This window comes from Physeter macrocephalus, chromosome 19 (genome assembly GCF_002837175.3).
Source record: "Physeter macrocephalus isolate SW-GA chromosome 19, ASM283717v5, whole genome shotgun sequence".
Lineage (NCBI taxonomy): Eukaryota > Metazoa > Chordata > Mammalia > Artiodactyla > Physeteridae > Physeter > Physeter macrocephalus.
Window position 1 is genome coordinate 67,136,853 of NC_041232.1, and position 26,453 is coordinate 67,163,305.

The following is a 26,453-nucleotide window of genomic DNA, read 5'->3' on the forward strand; positions in this document are numbered from 1 at the left end:
TTCTCCAAAGAAGACTTACAGATGGCCAAGAAGCACATGAAAAGCTGCTCAACATCACTAATTATTAGAGAAATACAAATCAAAACTACAATGAGGTTATCACCTCACACCAGTTAGAAAGGGCATCATCAAAAAATCTACAAACAACAAATGCTGGAGAGGGTGTGGAGAAAATGGAACCCTCTTGTACTGTTGGGAGGAATGCAAATTGATACACCCACTATGGAGAACACATGGAGGTTCCTTAAAAAACTAAAAATAGAATTACCATATGATCCAGCAATCCCACTACTGGACATATACCCATAATTCAAAAACACTCATGCACCCCACTGTTCATTGCAGCACTATTCACAATAGCCAGGTCATGGAAGCAACCTAAATTCCCATCAACAGATGAATCGATAAAGAAGATGTGGCACATATATACAATGGAATATTACTCAGCCATAAAAAGGAATGAAATTGGGTCATTTGTTGAGACGTGGATGGATCTAGAGACTGTCATACAGAGTGAAGTAAGTCAGAAAGAGAAAAACAAATATCATATATTAACGCATGTATGTGGAACCTAAAAAAATGGTACAGATGAACCGGTTTGCAGGGCAGAACTTGAGACACAGATGTAGAGAACAAACGTATGGACACCAAGGGCAGAAAGCCGTTGGGGGGGTGGGGATGGTGGTGTGATGAATTGAGCGATTGGGATTCACATGTATACACTCATGTGTATAAAATTGATGACTGATAACCTGCTGTATAAAAATAAATAAATAAAATTAAAAACTTAAAAAAAACAGAACTGCCCTACTCCCATCATAACCAATTAAAAAAAAAAAGAAAAAGGAAGGAATATAGATTTACTTGGACATAACTGAAATATTCACACAATTAGAAACTCATATTTTTTTTCCTAAGCATCCATAGAACATTTAATATTTGCCTATAAAGAAATGGATATTAAAGTTCTTGGATCATACTAAACACATTCATTGATCACCATGTAATTAAACTAATAGTTAATAATAATATAATACCCAATATATATTTGCAAATGTAAAACATACTTCTAAATAATTCTTTGGTCCAAAAGAAATTATGTTACATCTCGAATGTAACTTTTAACACCTAAAATCTAAGGCAACATGGTTTACTTGTATACCCTTTAGGTTAAAAATATTAGGTACAGTTTTATAAAATTGATTTTTAAATTTTAACAAATACAGAAATTATTTTAATTTGACTATATTTTTGATAAAAACATGCTTTTACAATGCATCTAAGTAGATGTACCAATTTGAGGGTAAAGACTGGAGGGGGTTTACACCATTGAGCTTGCAAATGTGGTCATCTGGAGATATAAAGATGTTAGTATGAGATTTTATGCACAGTGGAATGTAGGTGGCATGTTGTGAAAAAGGATTTCTTTCACATGTGCTTTTGATAGGAAATCCATGATATTTTGCATTGCTGATTGACAAATAGCCCCATGGGATAAGTTTAAGCCAGTGGTACAGCAGCCAAGTCATCATGAAATTGAAGAATCCAGCCCCTTATTCTCATTCAAGTGGAATTCACCTTACATATAAGAAATGTTGCCAGCAAAGCCAAAACTGGTTTTTGAAAGGAATTTAAAATCTGCTTTAGTTCTTGGGCAAGTTGTTGTTCGAAATCTCAGACCTCCACTGTACAAAGGATGGTACAAATTATTTAGACTTCGATAAATGTTCAAAGAAATTCCAAATCCTTTCCTTGGCCGTAGCAGACTTTTTAATGCTCCCATGAAATGTTTGATTCCCTATGACTTGATTGACTTTTTCTAAGTGTAATGTAATGGATAAAATTGTGGACTCTGCAGTCTTAGTAACTAGGTTTGAATCCTGCTCCACTCACTAGACAATCTTGGGCAAGTAACTAAACTTCCCTGAGTTTTCTCATCTACAAATATAGTAACAACAGTATCAATATCAACACATTTTTGTGAAAATTAACTATGATAATGGTAGTGAAGTACTCAGCAGCATGTCTGATATATATCAAACACTCAACAAATGCTTATTGGTATTGTTTGTTTTGATAAATTAGATCTCAAACCTTGACAGCAATATGAAATACTAATATCATTGTCTTACGAAGCTTCTTCTTGCTCATGATCATAAAGCCTTGTCTGCATTAAGAGATTAGATGTATTCTAGATATATTAGATGTATTAGATACAAAAGCAGGACATACATTCAGCACATCTTAAAAGCCACCATCTAATTAAGGAATAATTTAAAGGGGTTTTGTCATATTATTTTATCAATAGATGCAGGAGGGCGTTTTGTAAATTTAGACGGTTATTAGCAATCTTTTAAAAACTCATGTTAATATAGGAATATAAAGAAACTTTCAAAATATTATTGTAAAAAAGTAAACATTATGCTACATGGTAAAATACTAACTCCATTGGCTTTAAGATCCAAACAAGCTAAGAAAGCTTCCTATTTCTACTATTTCTGTTATTCAACGGAGTGTAGAGGTTTTGGTAAGAAAAAAAACAAAAACAACTTAAAAAGCAGTAACATTTTATTACAGAGGGAAAGAATTGATGTTTATAAATGGTGTGACTGCATATTTGGAAATTTTAAGAAACTACACTGAAAACCTATTAGAACCAATAAGAAAATGTAATAAGGTAGTATGTTTCGATACACACACACAAACACACACACACACACACACACACACATACATACATACACAAACAAAAATAGTTTTTTATTATACTATCAATAATTAGTTAAATATTAAAAAGAAAAGAAATGCACTCATACAGCAACCTAAAGTAAATCTAGGACTAAATTTAACAAGATGTAAACAAATGTATATGAAGAAAATAATAGCATATTTATTAAAATATAAAAAATAAAACATGAATAAATAGATATGTATATTCTTTGATGCAAACCTTGCCATTACATAACTGTTAGTTCTTCCAAAATTAATGGTTAATTTAATATTATTCCAATCAGAAGAAACTTTATATGGAAGAATAAATATAAAAGAATTTGAAAAAATTCTGAAAAAGTAGAACAAACATTTTTAGTATAAAACCTGATTTAAAACCAATATAATACTGTCTGGCATAGAAATAGACAAGTATGTAGATCAGTGTTACAGAACATAGAGGGCAGAAACATTTGCTATTATTTGAGAAACAAATATAATAATAAAGTTGATATTTCCATCAGCATATTATTCAATAGTGTTGAGACTATTGCCAATACTTTTGGGAGAACATAAAGTTTTCCTTCTCTTGCATCAAACTAGTTGACAGTGATTCTAATGATGGAATTGAAGCAGAAGAGGGTGAAGTTATCACTTATATAATTCAAAGACAGATTGGTCATGGGTGGTTTTAAAGATTTTGTTGTTTTTTTTCTTTTGGTATTTTCAAGTATAACAAAGATGGAGAGCTCAAAAACACGTCCTTTTAAACAATTGGAGGTTGTGAGCTGATCTTTCAAGGCACCATTTCTGTTATAACTCAATGTGTTATTCATATTGGGACAGTACCGGCATCCACCAGTCATCCAAGCCAGCAGGCTTCCTGAGAGATTGGGGGAGGGAATGATTGCGAAGGGAAGCAGCATGAGGAAATTTTGAGGGCGGGGGGTGGTACTTTTCTGTACCATGGCGGGAATGGTGGTACATGAACTGAGTACCACTGAGTGAATTTGCTGCATGTAACTTTTAAAACTATATTAAAAAGTTAAGTCTGAGAAAATGGTAGGAGTAGAACTGTAAAATATAAAATAGAATAACACAGTAGAATTAAATGATGAATAGAAGTGATTGTCCCCTGCAATAAACAAACAACATTCAAAGTTTACGGAGGTGAGTGGCTTAAGGAAGATGATATCCTTTGCTGAGAACAGGCCCTGCCAATAGAAATGAACACATTAGTATGTACCAGAGCTGTCTAGAAAGACAGAGTGTGAGTATGTCAATTGCTTTCTGTAATTCTCTGTAAAGAAATATAAGCTATTAAGGACTGGAGCAAAACTCTAACAAAATGAACCATAAAATTCAGCATACTAAATAGAGAATAAACATGTATTTGTCAAAAGTACCAAATGCCTGACACTTCTTGGCAGTGCCATATCCACAGCAGACGGTACATAGCAGCAATCATTTTCGTTAGCAGGAGCCAGAGGAGACCAATCTTGCTGGTGACTAGGAGAAAATGACATTAATAACTATATTTTCATCTCGTTTCAGCATCAAAGTTAAAAAATGTTATTCCATTTTTTTTCTTAAAAATGTTATGGAGTTATATAAAATTGTGGTAGTTTTATATTTAATGAGTCATGCATAATATATTGAACCTTATAGGAAATATAGACTTTTTTTCCTGTATTTTTGAGCACTTTGTGCCAGGAACTGTTCTAACTACTGGAGTTATAGAGAATTTATGGAGAGAGATGAGACAAAGAATAATGAAATAATCACATGAAATAGGTAGCACAATAAGTGACCATAAATCCTGTGGGGAAAAACATGAGAGGAGATTATTAGGAGAGTAAGAGATTAGAGATTAGGGAAAGATTGCAATTTTAAATATGGTAGCCAGAGAAGTCTGAAATTGGAAATTAAATAACTTAACCTGAAGAAGATCAAGGAGGAAGGTATCTCTGAGGCAGAGCTTCCCAGGCAGAGGCTACAGCAAGTGCAAATACCCTGAGGCCAGAGCATGCCTGTCATGTTTGAGGAAAAGTAAGTGTCCACTGTGGATGGCTGGGGTGAGGTGAGCAAGGGGGGAAGTGGTAGGAAATGAGGACAGAGAGCTAAGGGGGCAAAGGGTAGATCACACATGACCTTGTAGGCATTGTAAAGAACCTGGCCTTCCAATGTGATATGGGAAGACTTTAGGGAGTTTTGGGTGATCTTATTTGCTTGACAGCATCTTATTTGTATTTTATTTGTTTGCACACATGCTCACACTGTGTCTGTATCCATACAAATTTATTTTAAATACCTTCTATATGCTGGTGGCTTCCACATCTATAAATCTGTCCATGGTCTTTCTCCAAAACCTCTATACCCTCCTAGTTCCCTAATATCTATACACGTGACTAACAGGCATCTCAGATTGCCCATGACCAAAAAATGTGTCTGTTTTTCCTCAGCTCAGTACATCATCCACCAGTTGCCCAAAAGCCAAAGGTCTGTGAGTTATCATTGATCCTCCTCTTTACCACGCCAGTTACACAGCTCTGTTGACTCTACCTCTCAAAAGTCCCAAATACGTACACTGCATCTCCACAGTGGCCATGCAGACAAGTGCAAACATGTTTTTATGGTCTCCAAAATTTTTTAACTTTTGAAAAATTGTTTTAAGATACACATTACGCAAAATTTACCATTTTAACCGTTTTTAAGTGTACGGTTCAGTAGCATTAAGTACCGTCACACTGTTTAGTAACCATGACTACTACCCTTCTCCAAAACTCTTTTAATTTTGCAAAACTGAGACTCTATACCCATTAAATGGTAACTCCTCCCTCCTGCCTCCTCCCAGCTCCCAGAAGTCATCATTCTACTTTGTCTTTATTAACTTGACTGCTTTAAGTATCTCATATAAATGGAATCATATAATTTTGTCCTACTGTGACTTATTTCACTTTGCATAACATCCTAAAGGTTCCTGTAGCATGTGTCAGAATTTCCTTCCTTTTGAAAGATGAAAATTATTCCATTATATGTGTAGAACACAGTTTGTTTATCCATTCATATGTTGATGGACACTTGAGCCGCTTCTACCTTTTGAGTATCTTGAACAATGCTGCTACGAACACAGGTATATAAACATGTTTGAATACCTGCTTTCAGTTGTTTCAAGAATATACCCACAAGTGGAATTGCTAGATCATATGGTAATTCTATTTTTAATTTTTTGAGGAACCACCATATTATTTTCCATAGCAGCTGCACCATTTTACATTCCCACTGGGTGACTCCCTTTTTATCTTCTTCATTTTTCGTCTATGGTCAAGCACAATGACCTTCTTTGGTTTCTTCAAGTACTAAGTTCCTTCTTGCTCTAGAGGTTTTGCTGTAGTTATTCCTTCTGTCTATAAAGCTTTCCACCCTGAGGTTTACTTGACTGGCTCTTTCTGATCATTCACCTTAGACTCTTCCAGGGATACCTTCCTTGATGTGTCACGTATGTGATTCAGTTATATCCTATATCCTAGCTTACCAAGATCTCATGATTTCCTTGTTTGTTTATTCTTAATTTTTTTGGTCTTCTCTCCCTCAAAACTAGATTCCCCGTACCTAGAACTATGACTGACACATAGGAGATGCACAGTAATTGTTGAAATGTCACTGAGATTAGTCTGGTAACTTTCCCAGTGTGCTATATGTGAACATTACTCATTAGTGAAACTGTATCGTCACTCAGAGAATAATAAATATTCTTTAGAAACAAATTAAACTAAGACAGAATTCATAATTCCATAGTCTAATCAGGAATGGCAGTTAACCTAGTTATCTTGACTCTGGTAGAAATTTGCGGCCTTGTTAATTTGGATATTTCAGGCAAGATATGTTCTTTGTTTTCAAGTCATTTCAATAATTACCTTACTACTTCTCTATGCTTTATATATGCAGTCATTATCCTAGAGGTACTTATAAAATCTGTCATGTACTTCTAAATAGCAAATTTCAGTTTTGGCCTTCAAACAAAGGGTACTTGCATCATTTACCTTGCATAGTGGATTTTCTAAATCAATGTTTTATAGTTCATTCCAGTAGTAACCACTTTCATAATCTGTAAGGTCAGCTGTATTAGACAAAACTCACGCAGGTAGCATAAAAGGAAAATTGTTGTTTCTGTCTTTATATTAAGAAGTGAGTAGGTGGGTACAAATGGGCTATTCCAGATTATGAACAATCTCCTAACACAGTTATCTTTATGATGAGGCCGTATATTTTGAATGACTTAAGTCTGATACTTGACAGGCACCATTCCGTCTGGCCCAATGATCTTTTTTCTTTTTTTAAAATTTATTTTTGTCTGCATTGGGTCTTCTTTGCTGGGCGCAGCCTTTCTCTAGTTGTGGCGAGCGGGGGCTACTCTTCATTGTGGTGCACAGGCTTCTCTTGTTGAGGAGCACGGGCTCTAGGCACACGGGCTTCAGTAGTTGTGTCATGCGGTCTCAGTAGTTGTGGCTTGCGGGCTCTAGAGTGCAGACTCAGGAGCTGTGGCACACAGGCTCTAGAGCACAGGCTCAGTAGTTGTGGCACATGGGCTTAGTTGCTCCGCAGCATGTGGGATCTTCCCGGACCAGGGCTCAAACCCATGTCCCCTGCATTGGCAGGTGGATTCTTAATCACTGCACCACCAGGGAAGTCCTTGGCCCAATGGTCTTAACTGGGTTGTAAGAACCCATTAAATGTTTAGATAGGAGGCAGCATATAGTCTTATGTATCAACACCCTTATTTTTTTATCATGTTAAAAAGTATTTTGAGGTTTGGATCTAGGATTGAAACTCCTTTTATGTAGTGAAGAATAAAGATGAGTCTTGTGTACTGACAGCCCCTCTTCTTCAAGAATCAGTTCGTGCACTCATTACCATGGTACCCTTTAAGCTCCGATTAATGTAATTTTATGGTTATTAATTTAACTAACTTGCAGGGGAGATATTCTGTGGTTTGCAGAAAAATGGAGAAATAGTTATTCTGAAATTTTTTTTCCTTTTTATTCTAAAAGATGTTGAATATTGTCATTCAAATCATTAGGCTTTCATATTATTTTGAAAAAGTCATAAATGCAGAAAATCTGAATCACATTTAGTTCCTTTTCTAAAAATAAGATTAGGCAGATTATCTTATTTCAATAATTATTGCAAAAACTTCAAATATGCCAAACAGAATTCATTGGAGAGCCCATTACATTTCAAGGACACTGGAGAGCCTCCATGGCAATAGGGTTGAAAAGTATTAATCCATCCCTTTCATCTTTTTATTACTTTTACATAGTGTTTATAGTAGGAAGTTCTTTACAAACATTGTGTTCTGTTGTTAAGATTTATATATACATTTTGAGATGATTTTTTTACACCTTTGCATATTATATCTCAGGCATCTTCAGGGCAAACAATAGCTTGTCCCTTTTGTTCACAAATGGGTATCTTCAAGGAAACAAAAAGAGCATCTTTAGAAAATGTTGTTGACGTAGCACCTTTAGAATGTAGCATCTTTTGCAAAGCTGTTAGTATGGTACCTAGTTTAAAAGCTTCAATAAAAAACATGCTTCCATATACCACTTAAGCTAGAAGTGTGCGTGTTGAAGATGGATAAAGTTGGTGGTGAAGATTGCATCATCTTTTGTCCTTACATCAAGGAGAAAAATAAAATGTAATATTACCTTTAGTCATCAAACTCTCCTACATAATTTGACATGTATTACCTTCAGAGATTTTCAGTATTAAAGAGATAATGAGCACAAATAGTTTGAATACAGTTTAAATCACTAATATTTTTGAGTACTTATCAATTGCCAAGAACTGTGCGAAGCACTTAATGGACTATTAAAGTTTAGATGGGTATATTCTTTCTTAAATTTCTTTCTAGAATACTTCTTTGATTTTCAAAGAATAGGCTACATGTGCCTGTATGAAACCTATCGAAATATATATCACAGTATATTGTAACTGCCTTTTTACTTTTCTATCTTTTCCATTAAACTATAAACAACAAGAGTACAGGTTTTAGGTCTGCCATATTTACTCTCTCCTGTAACGTGATTGTCATGGGTACCTAGCCTTATACCTCAAACCTAGTAGGCACTCTACTAATATTTATTAATAGAATTATGATCAGTGTCCAGAAAATACCTCATTTCTTTAGAGATAGGATCATAGGGAAGAATGGTGATATAAAAATCAGAAGGCCAATTTATTAATTTTCAACACACAGTCTCTTTAAAAAAATTATATCATGGTAGCGAGTGCATTTTCTTTCTGTTAGCTGATGCCAGTTGGTGCTACTCATAATTGGAGTGTTTTGGTGCATAATTTTATTAAGTCTTCTCACCACCAAATGAGACCATTACTATCCTTATCCTCATTCTGCACATGAGGAAACTGAGGCTTAGGGAGGATAAATAAGGTTTTAAAATTTCACATCTAGTGAGAATCCACTAAAAATTTGAATGCTTCTCTTGATTACTTCCAGAGCACAAGCTTTGTGTCAATCAGTATTTGGAATGCCAGTTTAATTAATAGGTAAACTCAGAGAAGATAAATAATTTGATGAGGACACACAACCAGTAAATGACAGAGCCTGGTATTAAAGCCAATTTTCACACTCCAAAGTCTGTGTGGCTTTAATCCGGGCCACTCTCTCCTTTCCTTTATAATAAATACACTTTTCACAGATGCAATAAACCATGGGTCAAGTACCATCCTATTCATGCTGAACAAATCATGGCCCTAAATTTTTTATCCTGACAATTTCTTAAGAAAGGACTGCTACATTCATTTTCTTCTCTAGTTAGATCAGAGTAAATAATCCTTGGACAAGACAGTTTTTGATATTTCATTTCCCTTTCTATTATTCTTACATCTCTGTTGATTTCACTTCTTATTAATGATACCTAAGGAGAAATATATAAGAAAAAAAGAATCCCAAGGAAAAAAGTCTGTTAGAAGAAAAGATGTATGATGCTACAGTGCCTCTGGAGGGAATTCAGTATCCTCTTGCGTTTAAGAAATCCTGAGAAAGTCAAATCAAACATAGAAATCATATCATAAACTAATACAAGGAGGAACTTGGGCAATAAGTGGTGCGTCATTTGAGGGTCTGTGGAACATGATATTAAGTCTTGTTTAAATGGGACGTTTTACCATGCTCTGTGTTCTATTATGAAACACGGTGTTGTCCTCCTTTTGAATTCTAGAGTCTCAAGTCCCTGACCAGCCAAGTTCTCTTCATGTGAGGCCCCAGACCAACTGCATCATCATGAGTTGGACTCCTCCCTTGAACCCAAATATTGTGGTGCGAGGTTACATCATCGGTTATGGCGTTGGGAGCCCTTATGCTGAGACAGTACGTGTCGACAGTAAACAGCGATATTATTCCATTGAGAGGTTAGGTGAGTAGCTGTGATTTTTCTTCTCTTAAGGAAAATAAATGACTTATTTAAAATTATTTTCTTTCTTGGAAAATTGTTCTTTGGAAGTTGATTTCAATTTGTAACATATGTTAATTCATAACTCTCTCTTTTTCTTTCTTCTATCAATCTACTCACCCACCCTCCTATATACACACATACATTTTCCCTGTCTGGATTTTGAATTGGGGAATTTTATCTAGACAGTTACACAGTGTGTGTCCTGGTATGTACCCTGCCTAGGTGTCATAAGGATAGAAAAAGTGCATTGGAACATTTTTCTTTTTCCTCTATCAATGGAAACTTCTAATCTTAATAATTCTTACAGAAAGAAAGTCAGCAAATTTTTTCTCTCCCTAGAAAGATATTCTGTCAATTTTTCTTTAACCTTGAATTATCTAGTCACATTACCTTTTTCTTTTCCCTTAGTATTTATAGATAAAGCTTGATGGATATCTCATTATGACTGTAGAACAACAAGATTTTTAAAAAGGAATTTTCAACCAAGACAGTAACTTGGAGCAATCAAACTCCTCTCTACATATATTCCTGATCCCTCCCAACCCAACTTCTCTTACAGTATTTAACCTCCTTTTACTGAATACAATACTCCTATTGTGATGTTTCTGAATTCATTGAAACTTTGTTTATTCACAGAGGGTTAACATGTGCAAAATGTTCATATTCATTTTACATTGGATTTTCCATAGTGCAATAAGAGATTATATCATTAGCAGAGGGAAATAAAATGAATATATGTCATATGTAGGGTGCCAATAAGTTAAACGATTGTCATAATGCAAAAAGCAAGTTGATTCTACCTGTTGATTTAACACGATATTATTTGCAATGAAGTACAGTGACCTTCTCAGTGAAAAGGCAACCTGATTGAATTGCTGCTTATTTGCAGTATCTCTCAGAAACAGAGCATTTGTGATGAGAAGCCTGATTTGAATTTGAATAACTAAAATGCAGTAGCAAGAAAAGGTTTTGTCAGTGCAAGAGGAAAATTGCACTGACCCATTCTCTCTATAATTGCTTCAAACACTAATAAGAGAAGCACCTTCTGCAAATCTCCACAATTTTAGTTAGCTTGGCATTTGGAAATAATATTCTCTCAGTCAGTCCCTGAGTTTGAATGCAGAGGCAATCACAAAATTCATATTTTATGGCCATCAAACTTATGTCAGGGGACTCTCATTTGTCCATTATTCAGTATACTACACCATCTCTGACAGTTCATCTTGATGCCACACACCAAAGGGAGAGATTCCCGTGGCACTACACAGGCTCTCCAGCAATGAGGTTGTGATGCGAACTCAGAATGAAGTCAGGAAGGAAAACTGCATTGTTTCACCATGTGCTTTTGATAATGATGCTCTTTATTACAAAGACACTCTACCATGAGTTTCCAAGTCTAGTAAAGTTGAGGCATTTGGGAGATCAATACCATGGCAAATCTTTCCAAATGCTTAAAAAAGAAATTTCCCATCGTAAGGTACATTTTAAAGAGCTGGGAACACTGATAAAGGTAAAATGGGCTAGGACCCTGTCTCAATGATAGATAATCATGAGTATGCACTTTATCTGGAAAGACACCCACCCACTCTCCCACTAAATGCACACATGTATATGTACATAAGTATTTAAATTCTACTGAAACTCTTTTAACATAGTACCATGTCTTAACATAAAATATAAAATAGTGTTTTATTATTGTTCCAGTATCCCCATGGTTATGCAAATAAACCGGTATTTTTTCAACGTGAATTTCCACTGATTGGCCAAGTGTATGTTAAACATATCTTAAGTTCTAATTTTTATAAAGATAAAGGATTCAATCAAGTTCACATTTGAACTCTACAAAGAAAACATCAATATTTCATTTGTTCTACTGAACATTAAAATAGGCATATCAGTTTTTATAGTATCTTTTTGAAAAGGTATTTCAAGTACAATTTTAAAGCTATTAATCTCGACATTTTACATACAATAGACAAAAGGGAATGATATAATTTAAGAACAGTATGACAGTTATAGAATTAAAAATGAATTAAGGAAAGTTGTAATACTTTTAAGCATAGGGTCAGCCATAACTTCAAGTATCACGATTTGTATTTTAGACTATAAAAAGCTAAGTGGTTTGTAACTGACCAATAAACCTCCTCTTTTCTTTGGTGAGAGATGAGAAGTTCCAAATAGCATTTTGTTTGTCAGGCATAGTAACTCACTATTTAGACACCAGGCACTGTGACCTGCATCAGGACTAGAAATACACCACCATTTTGAACAGTATCAAATGTTGCCTGATTTAAAACAAAACAAAACAAAGCTTACCTAGTGCAGGCATAGAGTTTCATTAACCAATGTTTGTGCTATTAGATGTTTATAATTAATCTTTTGAAATCTTCCTCCTTTTTATTCAAAAGTCCTAATGCCAAGTTTGGTGTATACACATGGTATAGATCCACAGTATCTGAATTCTAGCAATGTTTAGCAAAATCAATTTGAAATCAGGTCCCTTTTTAAAAAAAACTTAATATTTACTGTCTACCAGTCTGTTGATCAATCTATCCATCAATCACTTTATCTTTTTATCTTTGTGGAGGTATTTTTGTAGATAACGCACTGTGCATATATAAAGTGTACAATTTGTTGAGTTTTGAAAAGAGCTTTATTGAGTTAATTCACAAACAATATACTGTGTATTTTTGAATTTCTTGTTTAATTTCTCTCAGCAATATTTTATAGTTTTCAATGTAGAGGTCTTGAGTTTTTGAATATTTTTGTTAGATTAAGTCCTAAAACATATATATATGAATTATTCTTTGAATTTATTTTCCAGCTGTTTGCTGCAAACAAACTGATTTTTTAACGTTAACCTTGGTATCATAAGACCTGTTAAATTCAACTATTTGTTTCTACTAGTATTTTTTTTTTTTTTTTTTTTTTGCGGTACGCGGGCCTCTCACCGTTGGGGCCTCTCCCGTTGCGGAGCACAGGCTCCAGACGCGCAGGCTCAGCGGCCACGGATCACGGGCCCAGCGGCTCCGCGGCGTGCGGCATCCTCCCAGACTGGGGCACGAACCCGTGTCCCCTGCATCGGCAGGTGGACTCTCAACCACTGCGCCACCAGGAAAGCCCATCTACTAGTATTTTTATAGATGTGCTGAGATTTTCCATTTAAATGAGCATATCATATGAAAATGGGAACGGTTTTATACTTATTTTCTGATCTTCCTGCCTTTAATTTCTTTCTCTTTCTTTCTTGCAAAGATGAAGATCTTCAGTAAAATGTTGAATAGAAATAGTGAAAGCAGGAATCTTTTAGGGGAAACATAAAATAACACTGTGTGGTCAGGCCACTCAAGATGGCTGTTCTCTTGCTCTCTGTCCATCCCCAGCCCCACCAGTGCCTGTTTCACCTAAACCCTAAACCCAAGACTGACCTTCCTATGCACTTGCCCCAGGCCCCAGCTGGTGATTGTTCTTATTGTTCTTATCAAAAGGGCTGTGAGAGGCGTGCCCCTCTACTGGTTTCCCTGGTAGCTAATGAGCTCACCTGAGGTCAATTCCCCTATAACTGGTAATCTCCCCTTCACTCCCGGGAGCGAAGACTGCCGCCATGTCCTGCCTGCCATCTGCCCGAACATGGGTGGCTGTCACTTCAGGACCTTGCTTCAGAAGTGTAAGCCCCCTTGTTCATTGATGTCTCTGTTGCTGACTCTGGGCTCTTTCTTCGGTCTTGAGGCTATGCAGATGCAGGGCTTGTAGGCCTGCGGGGTACAGCCCAGCAAGGACGTTAGTTAGTTGTAGGTTCTTCATAGATGTCTGTTATCACATTGAGGTAGTTTGCTACTATTCCTAGTTTTATGGGAATGTTATCATGCTTATTTGTTGAATTTTTGTGAAATAATTTTCTATCTCATGAAATGGTCATATATTTTCCCTCCTTTCATTTTTTAAAATATCATTAATTATATTGATTGATTTTTTTTTTTTGTGGTACACGGGCCTCTCACTGTTGTGGCCTCTCCCATTGGGGAGCACAGGCTCCGGACGCGCAGGATCAGTGGCCATGGCTCACGGGCCCAGCTGCTCTGCGGCATGCGGGATCTTCCTGGACCGGGGCTCGAACCCGTGTCCCCTGCATCAGCAGGCGGATTCTCAACCACTGCGCCACCAGGGAAGCCCTATTTATTGATTTTTGAAGGGTAAATACCCATTCTTATATTGCATCGGCAGGCGGATTCTCAACCACTGCGCCACCAGGGAAGCCCTATTTATTGATTTTTGAAGGGTAAATACCCATTCTTATATTGCAGGATTTAATTGGTTAATAGTTATTAAGGATTTTTTTGCCTATATTCATAGGTAGATTTGTCAATGAATTTCTATTCATTTAGTGACTTTTTCCAGTTCTCTTTTCAAACTAAGCTTATACCAGCCTCATAAAATTATTTGAACAATTTGCTTTTTCTATAACAGAAAAAGTTTGTGTAAAATTGATATTTTTTATTTCTTGAGTATTTAATAGAATTCACTAACAAAACCATCTGTATCTGAGATTTCTGTTCAGGAAGGCTTTTGAAATGAATTAAGTTTCTTTAACATATACAGGCATTTTCATATTTTTAATTTTTTCTTGTATTGATATTGGCAAGTTAATTTTTTCATGAAATCTGTCTTTTATTTTGTCACATTTGTTGGCATAGAGTTGTTCATTTATTATATTCTCTTACTGTTTGTGGTTATCTGTGGTGATAACTGCTTTTACATTTCTGATATTAATGATTTATGTACTCTTTCTTTTTTGTAATCATCTAGGTAGGGGTTTACCAATTTTGTTGATCTTGTCAAAGAAAGAGCTTTTAACATTAATGATTGTTTCTACTATCTATCTTTTTTCTTTCATATTTGCTCTTGACTCTTTTCTTTCTTAATTTAAGTCATAATTTGCACTTCTATTTGTAATTTCTTAAGGTAGAACCCCATAATGTAGGCGTTTTAAGCTATCAGTGTTTCCCTAAGCACCACTTTCCTTGCATTCCACAAATTTTTATATGTTGGATATTCATTATCATTTAGTTTAAAATATTTTCTAATTTTTCCTTGATTTCTTTTTGCCCTATGACTTATTGTGTTGCTTAATTTTACTATTTTGGGTTTGCCTAGTTATTATTATTGATTTTTTTATCATGATAGAAAATATACTCTGATATCACTATTTTTTACATTTAAAAATTTTTAAATTTTTTAACCATTTTTTATTGAAGTATAGGCAATTTAAAATGTGTTAGTTTCAGGTATAGAGCAAAGTGATTCAGTTATCCATATATATATATATATATTCTTTTTCAGATTCTTTTCCATTATGGGTTATTACTAGATATTGAATATCCCTGTGCTATACAGTAGGTCCTTGTTGTTTATTTACTTTATATATAGTAATGTGTATATGTTAATCCCAAACTCCTAATTTATCCCACACCCCTCCCTGAAATTTCCTTTAGTAACCATAAATTTGTTTTCTATGTCTGTGAGTCTATTTCTGTTTTGTAAATAAGTTCATTTATATCATTTTTTAGATTTCAGATATAGGTGTTATGATATTTGTCTTTGTCTAACTTACTTCAGTTATATGTTAATTGCTAGTTCCATCCATATTGCTGCAAATGGCATTATTTCATTCTTGTTTATGTCTGAGTAATATTCCATTGTGTATATATACCACCTCTTCTTTATCCATTCATCTGTCAATGGGCACTTAGGTTGCTTCCATGTCTTGGCTATTGTAAATAGAGCTGCTATGAACATTGCGGTGCATGTGTCTTTCCAAATTAGAGTTTCTGTCTTTTCTGGATATATGCCCAGGAGTGGGATTGCAGGATCACATGGTAATTCTATTTTTAGTTTTTTAAGGAACCTCCATACTGTTCTCCATAGTGGCTGCACCAATTTACTATTTTTAAATGTTTGAGATTTGTTTTAGGGAACAACATACTGTTAATTTTGTTGAATGTGCTATGTGAACTTGAAAATCACGAATATTCTGCAGTTATTGGATATAGAGCTCTGTAAATGTCAGTTAGATCAAGGTCTTTGATAGTGTTTTTCAGATCATCCATGCCTTTACTAAAATTTTTGATCAATAGTTTGTGAATTGCTAAGACTGCGTATCAAAATCACCTTTTATAAACATGGAATCATCTACATCTCTCTTTAATTCTGTCAAATTTTTTGCTTCATTTATTTTGAGTCTATTATTAAGCCAGTATAGATTTATAATTGTTATGTCTTCTTGGTAAATCACCTCATTTAGCGTTATAAATGTCTCTCTTTATTTCTGATAACATTCTTTGTATTCAAGATGATTTTATCTGTTATTAATATAGCAACTCTAGCCTTCCTTTACTTAACAATTCACATGGTATATCTTTTTCAATCCATTACTTTCAATTTGTGTCTTGTATTTAACGTTTGTCTTTCTCTTGTAGGTAGTATATACTTGGGTGTTGGTATTTTATGAACTCTGAGAATTTCTGCCTTTTAACTGGAGTTTTTAGACCATTAAAATTTAATGTAATTATATGAATGGTTGAATTTAGGTCGATCATTTTATTTGTCTTTTCTGTTTGTTCTCTCTCTTTTTTTTGTTTTTGTTTTATTTGCCTGTTTTCTCTTTCATGACTTGTCCAAGTTCTTACTTAATTTTACAGTCTACTTACTTTTATATCACCCTCAGATATTATGCTGTTTGGGTTTTTAGGTTTTTCCCTCTTTTTTTTTTTTTGTATTTTGTTTAGAGTTTATAGTTGTTAGCAGTGGGATGGTTGAGCTAAAGGGTGCTCATACCATCATAGCAGAACTGGAAACTCATAGTCCCTTTTTAAATATTTTTGGACGGGTGCTATGGTGAACACTCTTGATAAAAATAAACTCGGTTTCTAGGAAGTGTATTTATCATCTGAATTATATTTGGCACTACTTCACTTATTTGTGTTAATAAATATAGTCTAAGAATGCTAAAAAGTAAATAAAGATGGAATTGAATATGATTCTGAATATGGGTTCAGATGCATACTTTTTGTCTCTGCCATAATGTTTAATCTTGGAAAAGTCATTTGAACTCCAGCCTTATAGTATTTCAGTGAAAATGCAGAATAAGAGTACCTTTTATTCCCTATTATATGGTGTAAAGAGTTAACAGACATTGAAAAGAGTTAACACAGGTAGAGAAGTTGGTCTTCATAAGAGACATAAATACTAAATTTTGCATCATGATCATTGCAAAAATATTAAAGTTTTGCCTTAATTAAAAGATTTAGTTTTTTGTAGGTAAATTCATTGTCTAAATATTATCAAAAATACTTTTTTATAACACTAACCGGAAATATTTTGCTTGGGAGTGTTTAGTAATTTTTTTTAATTAAGAAAATGGGTTCCATTTGTGATTAAATTTGTTCATAATCCAGTGATATCAAATGAAGGTTTAAGTTCTATCTCTAGCAATGAATTATTGGTTATATGTGGCACAGTAACCTTTTTATTCTCATACTGTGGGACCCTCTAAACCTCAGTTTTCTCATCTGTATAGTAGTAAAGTATGTTACCTTACAAGCTTTTTATGAGATTCAATTGAGGTAATAAAAGTATAGCCATTTGCAAAGTTTTAAAAGTTAAAAACTTTTATGCACACATAAATAAGGCATTGTTCTTATTATAGTTTTGTACATCAGTAGTTTAGCAAATATAAATAATGTAGTTCCATAGGCTTTGAATTGTGTGTTTTTATAACCTTGAAAGTTATAGTGTTCTATACCTAAAAGTAGACTATTATATCATACACAATTTTTTAAATAGTTGAAGATTCCAGGATTTTAAACTCAGATAACTCATCAAATGCATGAAATTTTATAAAACATACTCATTTACTAAAATTAATACGAAACAAAAATCTAAATGACACAGTGACATTCAATTCAGTGTGAAAGACAGAAATGTAAACTCCTGGTTTCAGCTATAATAGAATGCTGTTTAGAAGATCTTGAGTGGGAGAGTTTGATTCATTCAGCATGAGCACTGGTTGCCCAGAGAGGGGTGAGGACAGAAGAGAAAAGGTCATTTTATGAGATCATTACTCTGAATGTATCAGGAAGAATGGATTTGATTTTTTTATGATTTTTTTTTTTTTTTGAGGTTAGCGTCTTCTAAACCTACAGGCATTCTTCAGCAGTGTTTAAGGCCAGCCTCAGGGTGATTCATGAATAATACTTACCATTCTATTTGTAACTCTTTTCTCACTTTTTACTCCCTGAAATCCAAAGCAGATACATTGTCTTATAGCCAGTGCGTTTTCTAAGACTATTTGGAATCTATTACAATAGATGAATACTATTATGGAACAAGAGAAGGAAATATCTTCTCAATGGAGTAAAACTAATATGTATATATAAAATTACATATTATATATATTGTATATAATGTCATCTAGTGTTTACAGACAACTACTCTGCATTTCTTCCAAGGACTTTACAAATACCAGTCTATTCCTTCATCTTCTCCATTATTTTAGTGTCAGGTATCATCCAGTTTTTTAAATGAGGAAAAACAGCAAAAGAACTAAAGTAAACAGGAAAAGTTTAAGATAATTTTTTTATGAAGTTGAGCTACGTTAAGACACTCAGATAAATATTGTCATAAACAGCAAAAAACGATCACTTTAGCTTGGAGAAAGGAGGCTGGCATCAGTTTTGAGCCTGATCAGGACTTGAACTAGGAGACATTACTTCAGGGAAGTTCCAGTTCCTATAGGGAAAAACAAGGTATTCTGGCAAAGTTAAATCTCTTCAATTCAACAGCAGAATAATATGATCTAGTGAGATAGGACACAGTCCTAAAATTTCTGATCAAACACAAGTTATAGATTCAGGTATGAGCCCCAGAGTTTAATCATGGAGGTCTGAGAGTTGTTACCTTGTGAGGCAGATTCAGGGCTGACTTGGGGAGAAAAGATAGAGAAACAGATGTCTGGATATATTGTATGATTAAGCATTTATACTTGTGGATTAGTATTTCTTCCTTTAGTTAAATCATTTTCTGCCCCATGTAATTTGAAGCTCTGTTATCAGGCACACAGTTACTTAGGATTGTTATATCCTTTTGATAAATTAACCACTTTATCATTTATGAGCTATACCTCTTTATCAGTGGTAATATTCTTTGCTCTGAAATATACTTTGTGTCTATTAATATAACAACTCCAGCCTATTTTTTGTTTTTGTGTTAGCAAGATATATATTTTTCTATTACTATTTTACTGTCAAACTATTTGTGTCTTCAAAGTGTGTTTCTTGTTGGCAGCAATATATTGGGTTGGCCAAAAAGTTCATTCGGGGTCTTCCATAACATCTTACAGAAAAGTCCAAATGAACTTTTTGGCCAACCCAATAGCTGGGTCTTGTTTGGTTGGTTTGCTTATCCAGTATGGCAATCTCTGACATTTAATTGAGGTGTTTGGACCATTTACATTTAATGTAAACATTGATATGGTTGGATTTATATCTACTATTTTGCTATTCGTGTTTTATTTGTTGCATTTGTTGTCTTATGTCTTTCTTGCCATTTTGGGGAATTAAGTATTTTTAATCATTTATCATATATCCTTTATGGACTCATTAGCTTTAGCTATTTTGCTTTTTTAGTGATTGTTTTAGAATTTATAGTATGGATCTTTAACTTATCTCTATTGACCTTATAGAAATATTATACCACTTCACAGTACATTGCTATTACTTTTTCTTTAAACAGTGAGGTATCCCTTAGTGGTTAAAAAAATAAGAAAAATATGTATTTTGTATCTTAATCGTGTTAATCCGGATTTTCAACTGGTATTTTTCTTCCTGAAGCACTTCCATAATATTTCTTGTAATGGAATTATGCTGGTGATTATATTTTTTATTTTTGTACATCTAAAAAAGTTTTCAGTTTGCCTTTGCTTTTTAAATACATTTGCACTGGAAGTGGAATTCTAGGTAAACAATGTTTTTCTTTCAGCATTTTTAATGATGTTATTTCATTATGTCCTGCATTGCCTTGTTTCCAATAAGACTGCTGCAGTCATTCATACCTTTGTACCTCTGTACATGATATGTCTTTTTTATGGCTGCTTTGAAGATTTTTTTCTTTGCCACTAATTTTACACAGTTTTAATATTATGTCTTTGTGTAGTTTTATTTATCTTTCTTCTGCTTGGAGTCTGTTGAGATTCTTGCATCAGTGGGTTTATCAGGTTCATTGAATTTGAAAATAATTTTGGCCACTATTTCTTCAAATAGTTTTTTTTTTTCTCCCAGTCTCAATTGGTGATTCCAATTACACATATGTTATGGTGTTTTAGGTTGTATCACAGCTCATTGATTCTTTGTTCATTTTTTTTTTCATTCTTTTTACCCTGTATGTTTCATTTTGGATAGTTTCTATAACTATATCCTTAAAGCCACTATGTTTTTTTCCTGAAATGGCTGATCTGATCTTAATCTTATCCCATCCAGTGTATTTTTATTACTCATGGCAGTGTTCATCTGTAGAGGATGGTTTGAGTCTTTTAAATATTCCATATTTCAGTTAATGTGCTCAGTCTTTCCTCTACCTTCTTCAACATAGAGAGTATAGGTATAATAACTCTTTGATCATGTTTTCATCTACTACTTCAGTCTGTTTCTATTTATTAATTTTCCTCCTCATTATGGAATGTATTTTCCTACTTTCTGCATGTTTGATAATTTTTTTTTTTTTTTTTTTTTTTTTTTTTTGTGGTACGCGGGCCTCTCACCGCTGTGGTCTCTCCCGTTGCGGAGCACAGGCTCCAGACGCGCAGGCTCAGCGGCCATGGCTCACGGGCCCAGCCGCTCCGCGGCATGTGGGATCTTCCCGGACCGGGGCACGAACCCGTATCCCCCGCATCGGCAGGCGGACTCTCAACCACTGCACCACCAGGGAAGCCCTGTGTTTGGTAATTTTTGTGTGCTTTTTGCACATTGCATTTATCTTGTAGGAAGCTGGAGATTTTTATATTTTTAAAAATATTCTTAAGTTTTGTTCTAGGATGCAATTAAGTTACTTGGAACAACTTTGATTCTTTTGAGGCTTGCTTTTAAACTATTACATGGTACAAGAACACTAGTACCACATAATAGCAAAGGGACGATTTACCCTACGACTGAGGCGATACCTTCTGAATACTCTACTCAAAATCCTATGAATTACGTGATTGTCCATCTGGCTTGTGGAAATCCAGTTTTTCTTAGCCCTGGGTGAGCACCAAAGATTTTTTTTTTTCTTTTCTACTATTGGGTGGTTCTCTCCCCAGGCTTGGGAAATTTCCTCATACGCATGCACTAAGTACTCAGATGGAGATTTAAGAGAGACCCTCTGTAGATGTCCAGAATTCTCCTTCTGTGTATTTCTCTCTTCTCTGGTACTCTTCCCCACAAACTCCAGTTACTTTGGTCATCTCAGACTTCCAAATCTATGTCTTCAATGCATGGAGACCACTGGGCTTCCTTTGAGTTTCCCCTTTCTCTTCTGCAGCCTTGAAACTTTCTCCAGGCAGTAAGCTGGGCTAATCAATGGGCTCACTTTGTGTCTCTTCTCACAGAGAGCACTGACCTGATCTTCCTGATATCCAAAATATGAAAACAGTTGTCTCATATATTTTATCTGTTTTTTTAAGTTGATCCAGGCAAAAGGGGAAATCTAGTCTCTATTAATCCATCTTGATCAGAATTAGAAGTCCTTTAGTAAACAATTAAACAATTATTTTATTATTTCAGTATGCCAAAATTTTCATCTTTTCAAGAGTACCAAGGATGCCAAACTGCATTGTATCTGTTTCCTTATGTCTTTCACAAATCTCATTAAAAATGATTCCTAACTGTCATATTGTATCTTTGGAGAAAAAATTTAACTTGATTGCTCTTAGAAATAGGTCTTAGCCTGTGGAGAAATGAACGTTTATGACTCCCAGAGTGCATTCTGAGTTCAGTGAATACAATGTAAATTATAATGTTAACCTCAGTGTCACTGCCCCCCAATCAAAAATAATCCCTTCATGCATGGAATATAGAAGTTTTGAGTTTATGACATGCAAACATTTTAAATCAGAAAAATCAATGCACTTTAGCCACCTTTAGAATAGTTGACATACATGAATAAAAAATGAATAAGCACCATGGAGAAAACATTTTATTATTTTGAAATGAAGTACATTATAGGTGTTGGTTAAAAAAATTCTGCTTTGTGTTTTTTGAAGCAAAGTGTAAGAAGAATTATGGAGAATGACTTTTGACGTGAAGTTTGAAAAGCCTGATCACAAAATCCCATTGAAATAAGTCACATAATGGTAAAGAAAAACAAAGGAAAGGTAGATTTACCCGTTCTTTATCCACAACTGTCTTATGTACAAAGAAGCAATAGGGAACATAAACTCCAGCTGTGTTTCAGACTGGAGGATCAGAATAGATCATTGAAAATTTATATATTGTATGCTGTACAAGCCATTCTAGGAGAAAGTCAACTTACCTTGTTATTATTATTTTGTAATTTTGTTATTTACACAAGGAATTCATGTTTATTCTCAAGTTAATATCAGCAATTTTATAATATAATTTTATTCTGACTTTTGTAATGAGTGGGCTCTAAGTCGGAGTTTCTAGGAAATGTGAATGTCTGTTGTTTATCTCAGATTTGATTGTATATACCTCTTATCTTTGCTGTGAATTATTTCTCCCTGTCAATGCTATTTGCTTAGTATCTATACTCTAAATTTTGTGGATGGAATATGAACTCTAATGAATCCAAAGAACAATGTATCTTCTTGTTTTCTTAGTACTTCATAATCTCTTTGACATTCACTTTAGTAGTTTTTTTTTTTTTTTTTTTTTTTTTTTCTGTACGCGGGCCTCTCTCTGTTGTGTCCTCTCCCGTTGCGGAGCACAGGCTCTGGACGCGCAGGCTCAGCGGCCATGGCTCACGGGCCCAGCCGCTCCGCGGCATGTGGGATCTTCCCGGACCGGGGCACGAACCCGCGTCCCCTGCATCGGCAGGCGGACTCTCAACCACTGTGCCACCAGCGAAGCCCCACTTTAGTAGTTTTTGATGCTTTACTTTACAGATTCTTTAGTAGATGAATTCAGTATAACATAATGAATTATTATCTGAGTTATAGTTGTATTTTCAAGTGTTCTTGTCATTAGTTAATATTAGTCAAAATACTAAATGGATGACCTTTCGGTAGTGCAAGCTAAATTAAAAAAAAAAAGTTCTTATGGTAGATAGTGTGTTAAAAGACTAAATCGTTTATCATTTCTTGCCAAAGTTACTATGTATAATTACTTATTGGGTGACTGTTAAGCATGAGACACAATGTTGAAAATAGTGGAGGATACTATGAAATATAAGGCACGTTCTCTGACATATTCTAGGCTCCCAGAATCTTATTTGATAAATATAAAAATATTTCTTGAAAAGAATAAATGAGGTCAAAGGTTTCTACAAGAACAGTAATTGCATTGGTAGATTGGAAGGTTACTTAGACATGAGGTTGTTAAAAGAATTTTAGTAGAAATTTTTGTTTGAGAATTTTGATATAAGGATAGATAGGATTCATTTTCCTGGGAGAAGACAGGATACAGTAAGTACAAGACTCAAAGTCAAGGGAGGGCAAGGGAGGTGTAAGGTCTAGTGAATAGGGCAATTTAACCATGAATGCAAGTTCTTCTAAGGCAGTAGCAGGAGTAATGAATAGAGATAACTTGAGTGTAAATTTGAAGTGGAATAAAATTGAAACTCTTAACATTCTTGGATTCACCTATTCCCAAATATTTCTAAGGGTTTATGCTGTATATTTAACGGTCATTTTGTTGAGGTACTAAATGAATCTCAGATGCTGAGAACTTGTGTGCAAATCATTTGTCTCGTCAACACGCCTTAACCACCACCAGGCCTTTCTTTTCATTGTCACATGTCCATTATTATGAGAAAATAATATTCTGTATTCAAAGAAGTCCCAGGAGAACTGAGATACAGTGTTAAAAAAGTAGCTGAAACTACATTGTGATGGTCTTTGAATCCCAGACTTGGCTTTTTTATTATGCAATTTAGTCATGGGAGACAGTCACTATTTCACTATCTGTGTAACATAATTATTGGTAAGTGTTCTTTTCCTCCCTGTCACATCTTTTCTAAAAACTGAGCCGTGAAAAAGAAAAGTGATTAACCGTTATTATTTAATTAATTCTAGCCAGCACTGGGCAGTTGTGCCCTACACCTTGCTTGTTCTCTTTAAATACTTTGTTCAATATCTAGAATTTCTCCAGGTGAAGCTCCTGATATTCTGATAAAGACAGTCAGAGCCTATCTTCTGATACCCTTAATTACTTTGAAGAGTCCTGACTCAGTACGTATTTGAGTGACCCCTGACACATCCTGCCATCTAGACTTCGTATCCTGTCTTCCTCCCTGTATCCAAGTGGCTGGTGATGATATAAATCTTGCTCTTTCTTTGGACTGTGCCTGGGCATTTAATTGTCCTGAGAGTGGTGGTAGGGGAGAGAGATGTGTGTGGGACAGATAAGATTCAGATAAAATTTATTAGTCAAGAATTTTTTAAAATTCACCTTTAAAATGTGGCAAATCATTTCATTAGATGGTACATCTCAGCACATTTCTGTTTTTCAGGTGTTCTCCATGTGTGGGTGTGGGTGATGTGGGCGTATGTTTTAATGATCACTATTCCATTGCACAAATGTGGAGAATAAGACCTATACTAGTCATGAGACAAGTACAGATAAATTAGCAAATTAAAGACAGTAGTCGAATACAGTTTATTATGTCTAGCACTGTCTACCCTGAAACATATCAGTTAATCAAGTAATCAGGTAGAATATCCAATATGTAAATTACTTACATATTTTATTTAATTAACACGGTCATTTGGGAGGGATCATTGTTTATACACAGCCCAAATCTTAGAAAAACGTTTTTTTTTCCATGAATTTTTTTTTGAATTTTATTTTATTTATTTTTTTATACAGCAGGTTCTTATTAGTTATCCGTTTTATACATATTAGTGTATATATGTCAGTCCCAATCTCCCAATTCAGCACACCACCACCACCACCCCCTGCCGCTTTCCCACCTTGGTGTCCATACGTTTGTGTCTCAATTAGAAAATACATCTGTGTCTCAATTAGAAAAACGTTTAAACCATACTTGGAAATATCATGTTATCTCAGTTTCTACTCACTCAATAGGGATGGCTTTTCTCTAAACTAAGCATTTTACTGTCTCATTAGAATAGAAAAAAATGGCCATGTAGTTCAGAAATAACAGATTGTGTTGTAAATCATTAAAAGAAAATACAGCGAGTTGGGTTGCATTTCTATACTGCTCCATTGTATGTTAATTTATATAAATACGAAGTATAGCAGACCTACAGTAAGGTAGACTTTCACCCCCTTACACATCATCTGTGAGCCATTTCTCTCATTAGTAGAAATTAAATATTTGTGCTGGTAGCCTAGAGTATTTCTGAGAAGCCACAGTGTTATGAGCCAAGGGATCATTTTTTTTCTACAAGCACCTAAGTGTATGTCAACATAGCCTTCTTAACAATTAGCAGAGAAGTGACATTTTAGAAATTACTGATTTCTTCCATATGCCACTTTATATAAGGTGTAGTAGTTAGAATGGGGACACCCAAAAGATGTGTTCACCTCCTAATCTCCAGAACCTGTGAATGTGACTAATTTGGGGAAAGGGGTTTTGCGGGTATCATTAAGAATCTCTAGATAAGATTTTCCCAGATTGTTAGATGGGCTCTAAATCCAAGGAGTTGTCCTTATAAAAGACACACAGAGGAAAAACAGAGAGGAGTCGAAGGTTATGGAAGACAGAAACAGAGATTAGAGTGATGCAGCCAGGAGGAATGCTGGCAGCCACCAGGAGCTACAAAAGACAAGGAAAGGTTCTCCCTTAGAGCCTCAGGGGAGTGTGGCCCAGCTGACACCGTGTTTTCAGACTTCTAGCCTTCAGAATTGTGAGAGAATAGATTTCTAAACTTCAGACACCAAATTTGTATACAGGCATACCTCGTTTCATTGTGCTTCATTTTTTGTGCTTCGTAGACATTGCACTTCTTACAAGTTGAAGTTTTGCGGCAACCCTGCATCGAGTAGGCCTATGGGTGCCATTTTTCCAACAGCATTTATTCACTTTGTGTCTCTGTGT

General features: G+C 34.8%; 1 protein-coding gene across 1 annotated transcript in view; it reads left to right on the forward strand.

The window, feature by feature from the left end:
- The window catches only part of DCC (DCC netrin 1 receptor), a 948,035-nt gene that overhangs the window by 715,560 nt on the left and 206,022 nt on the right, over window positions 1-26,453 (forward strand). Inside the window, exon 18 of the mRNA XM_028479946.1 lies at window positions 9,951-10,145. Within this exon, the coding sequence (XP_028335747.1) occupies window positions 9,951-10,145 (195 nt within the window). The remainder of the gene's footprint in view (window positions 1-9,950; window positions 10,146-26,453) is intronic.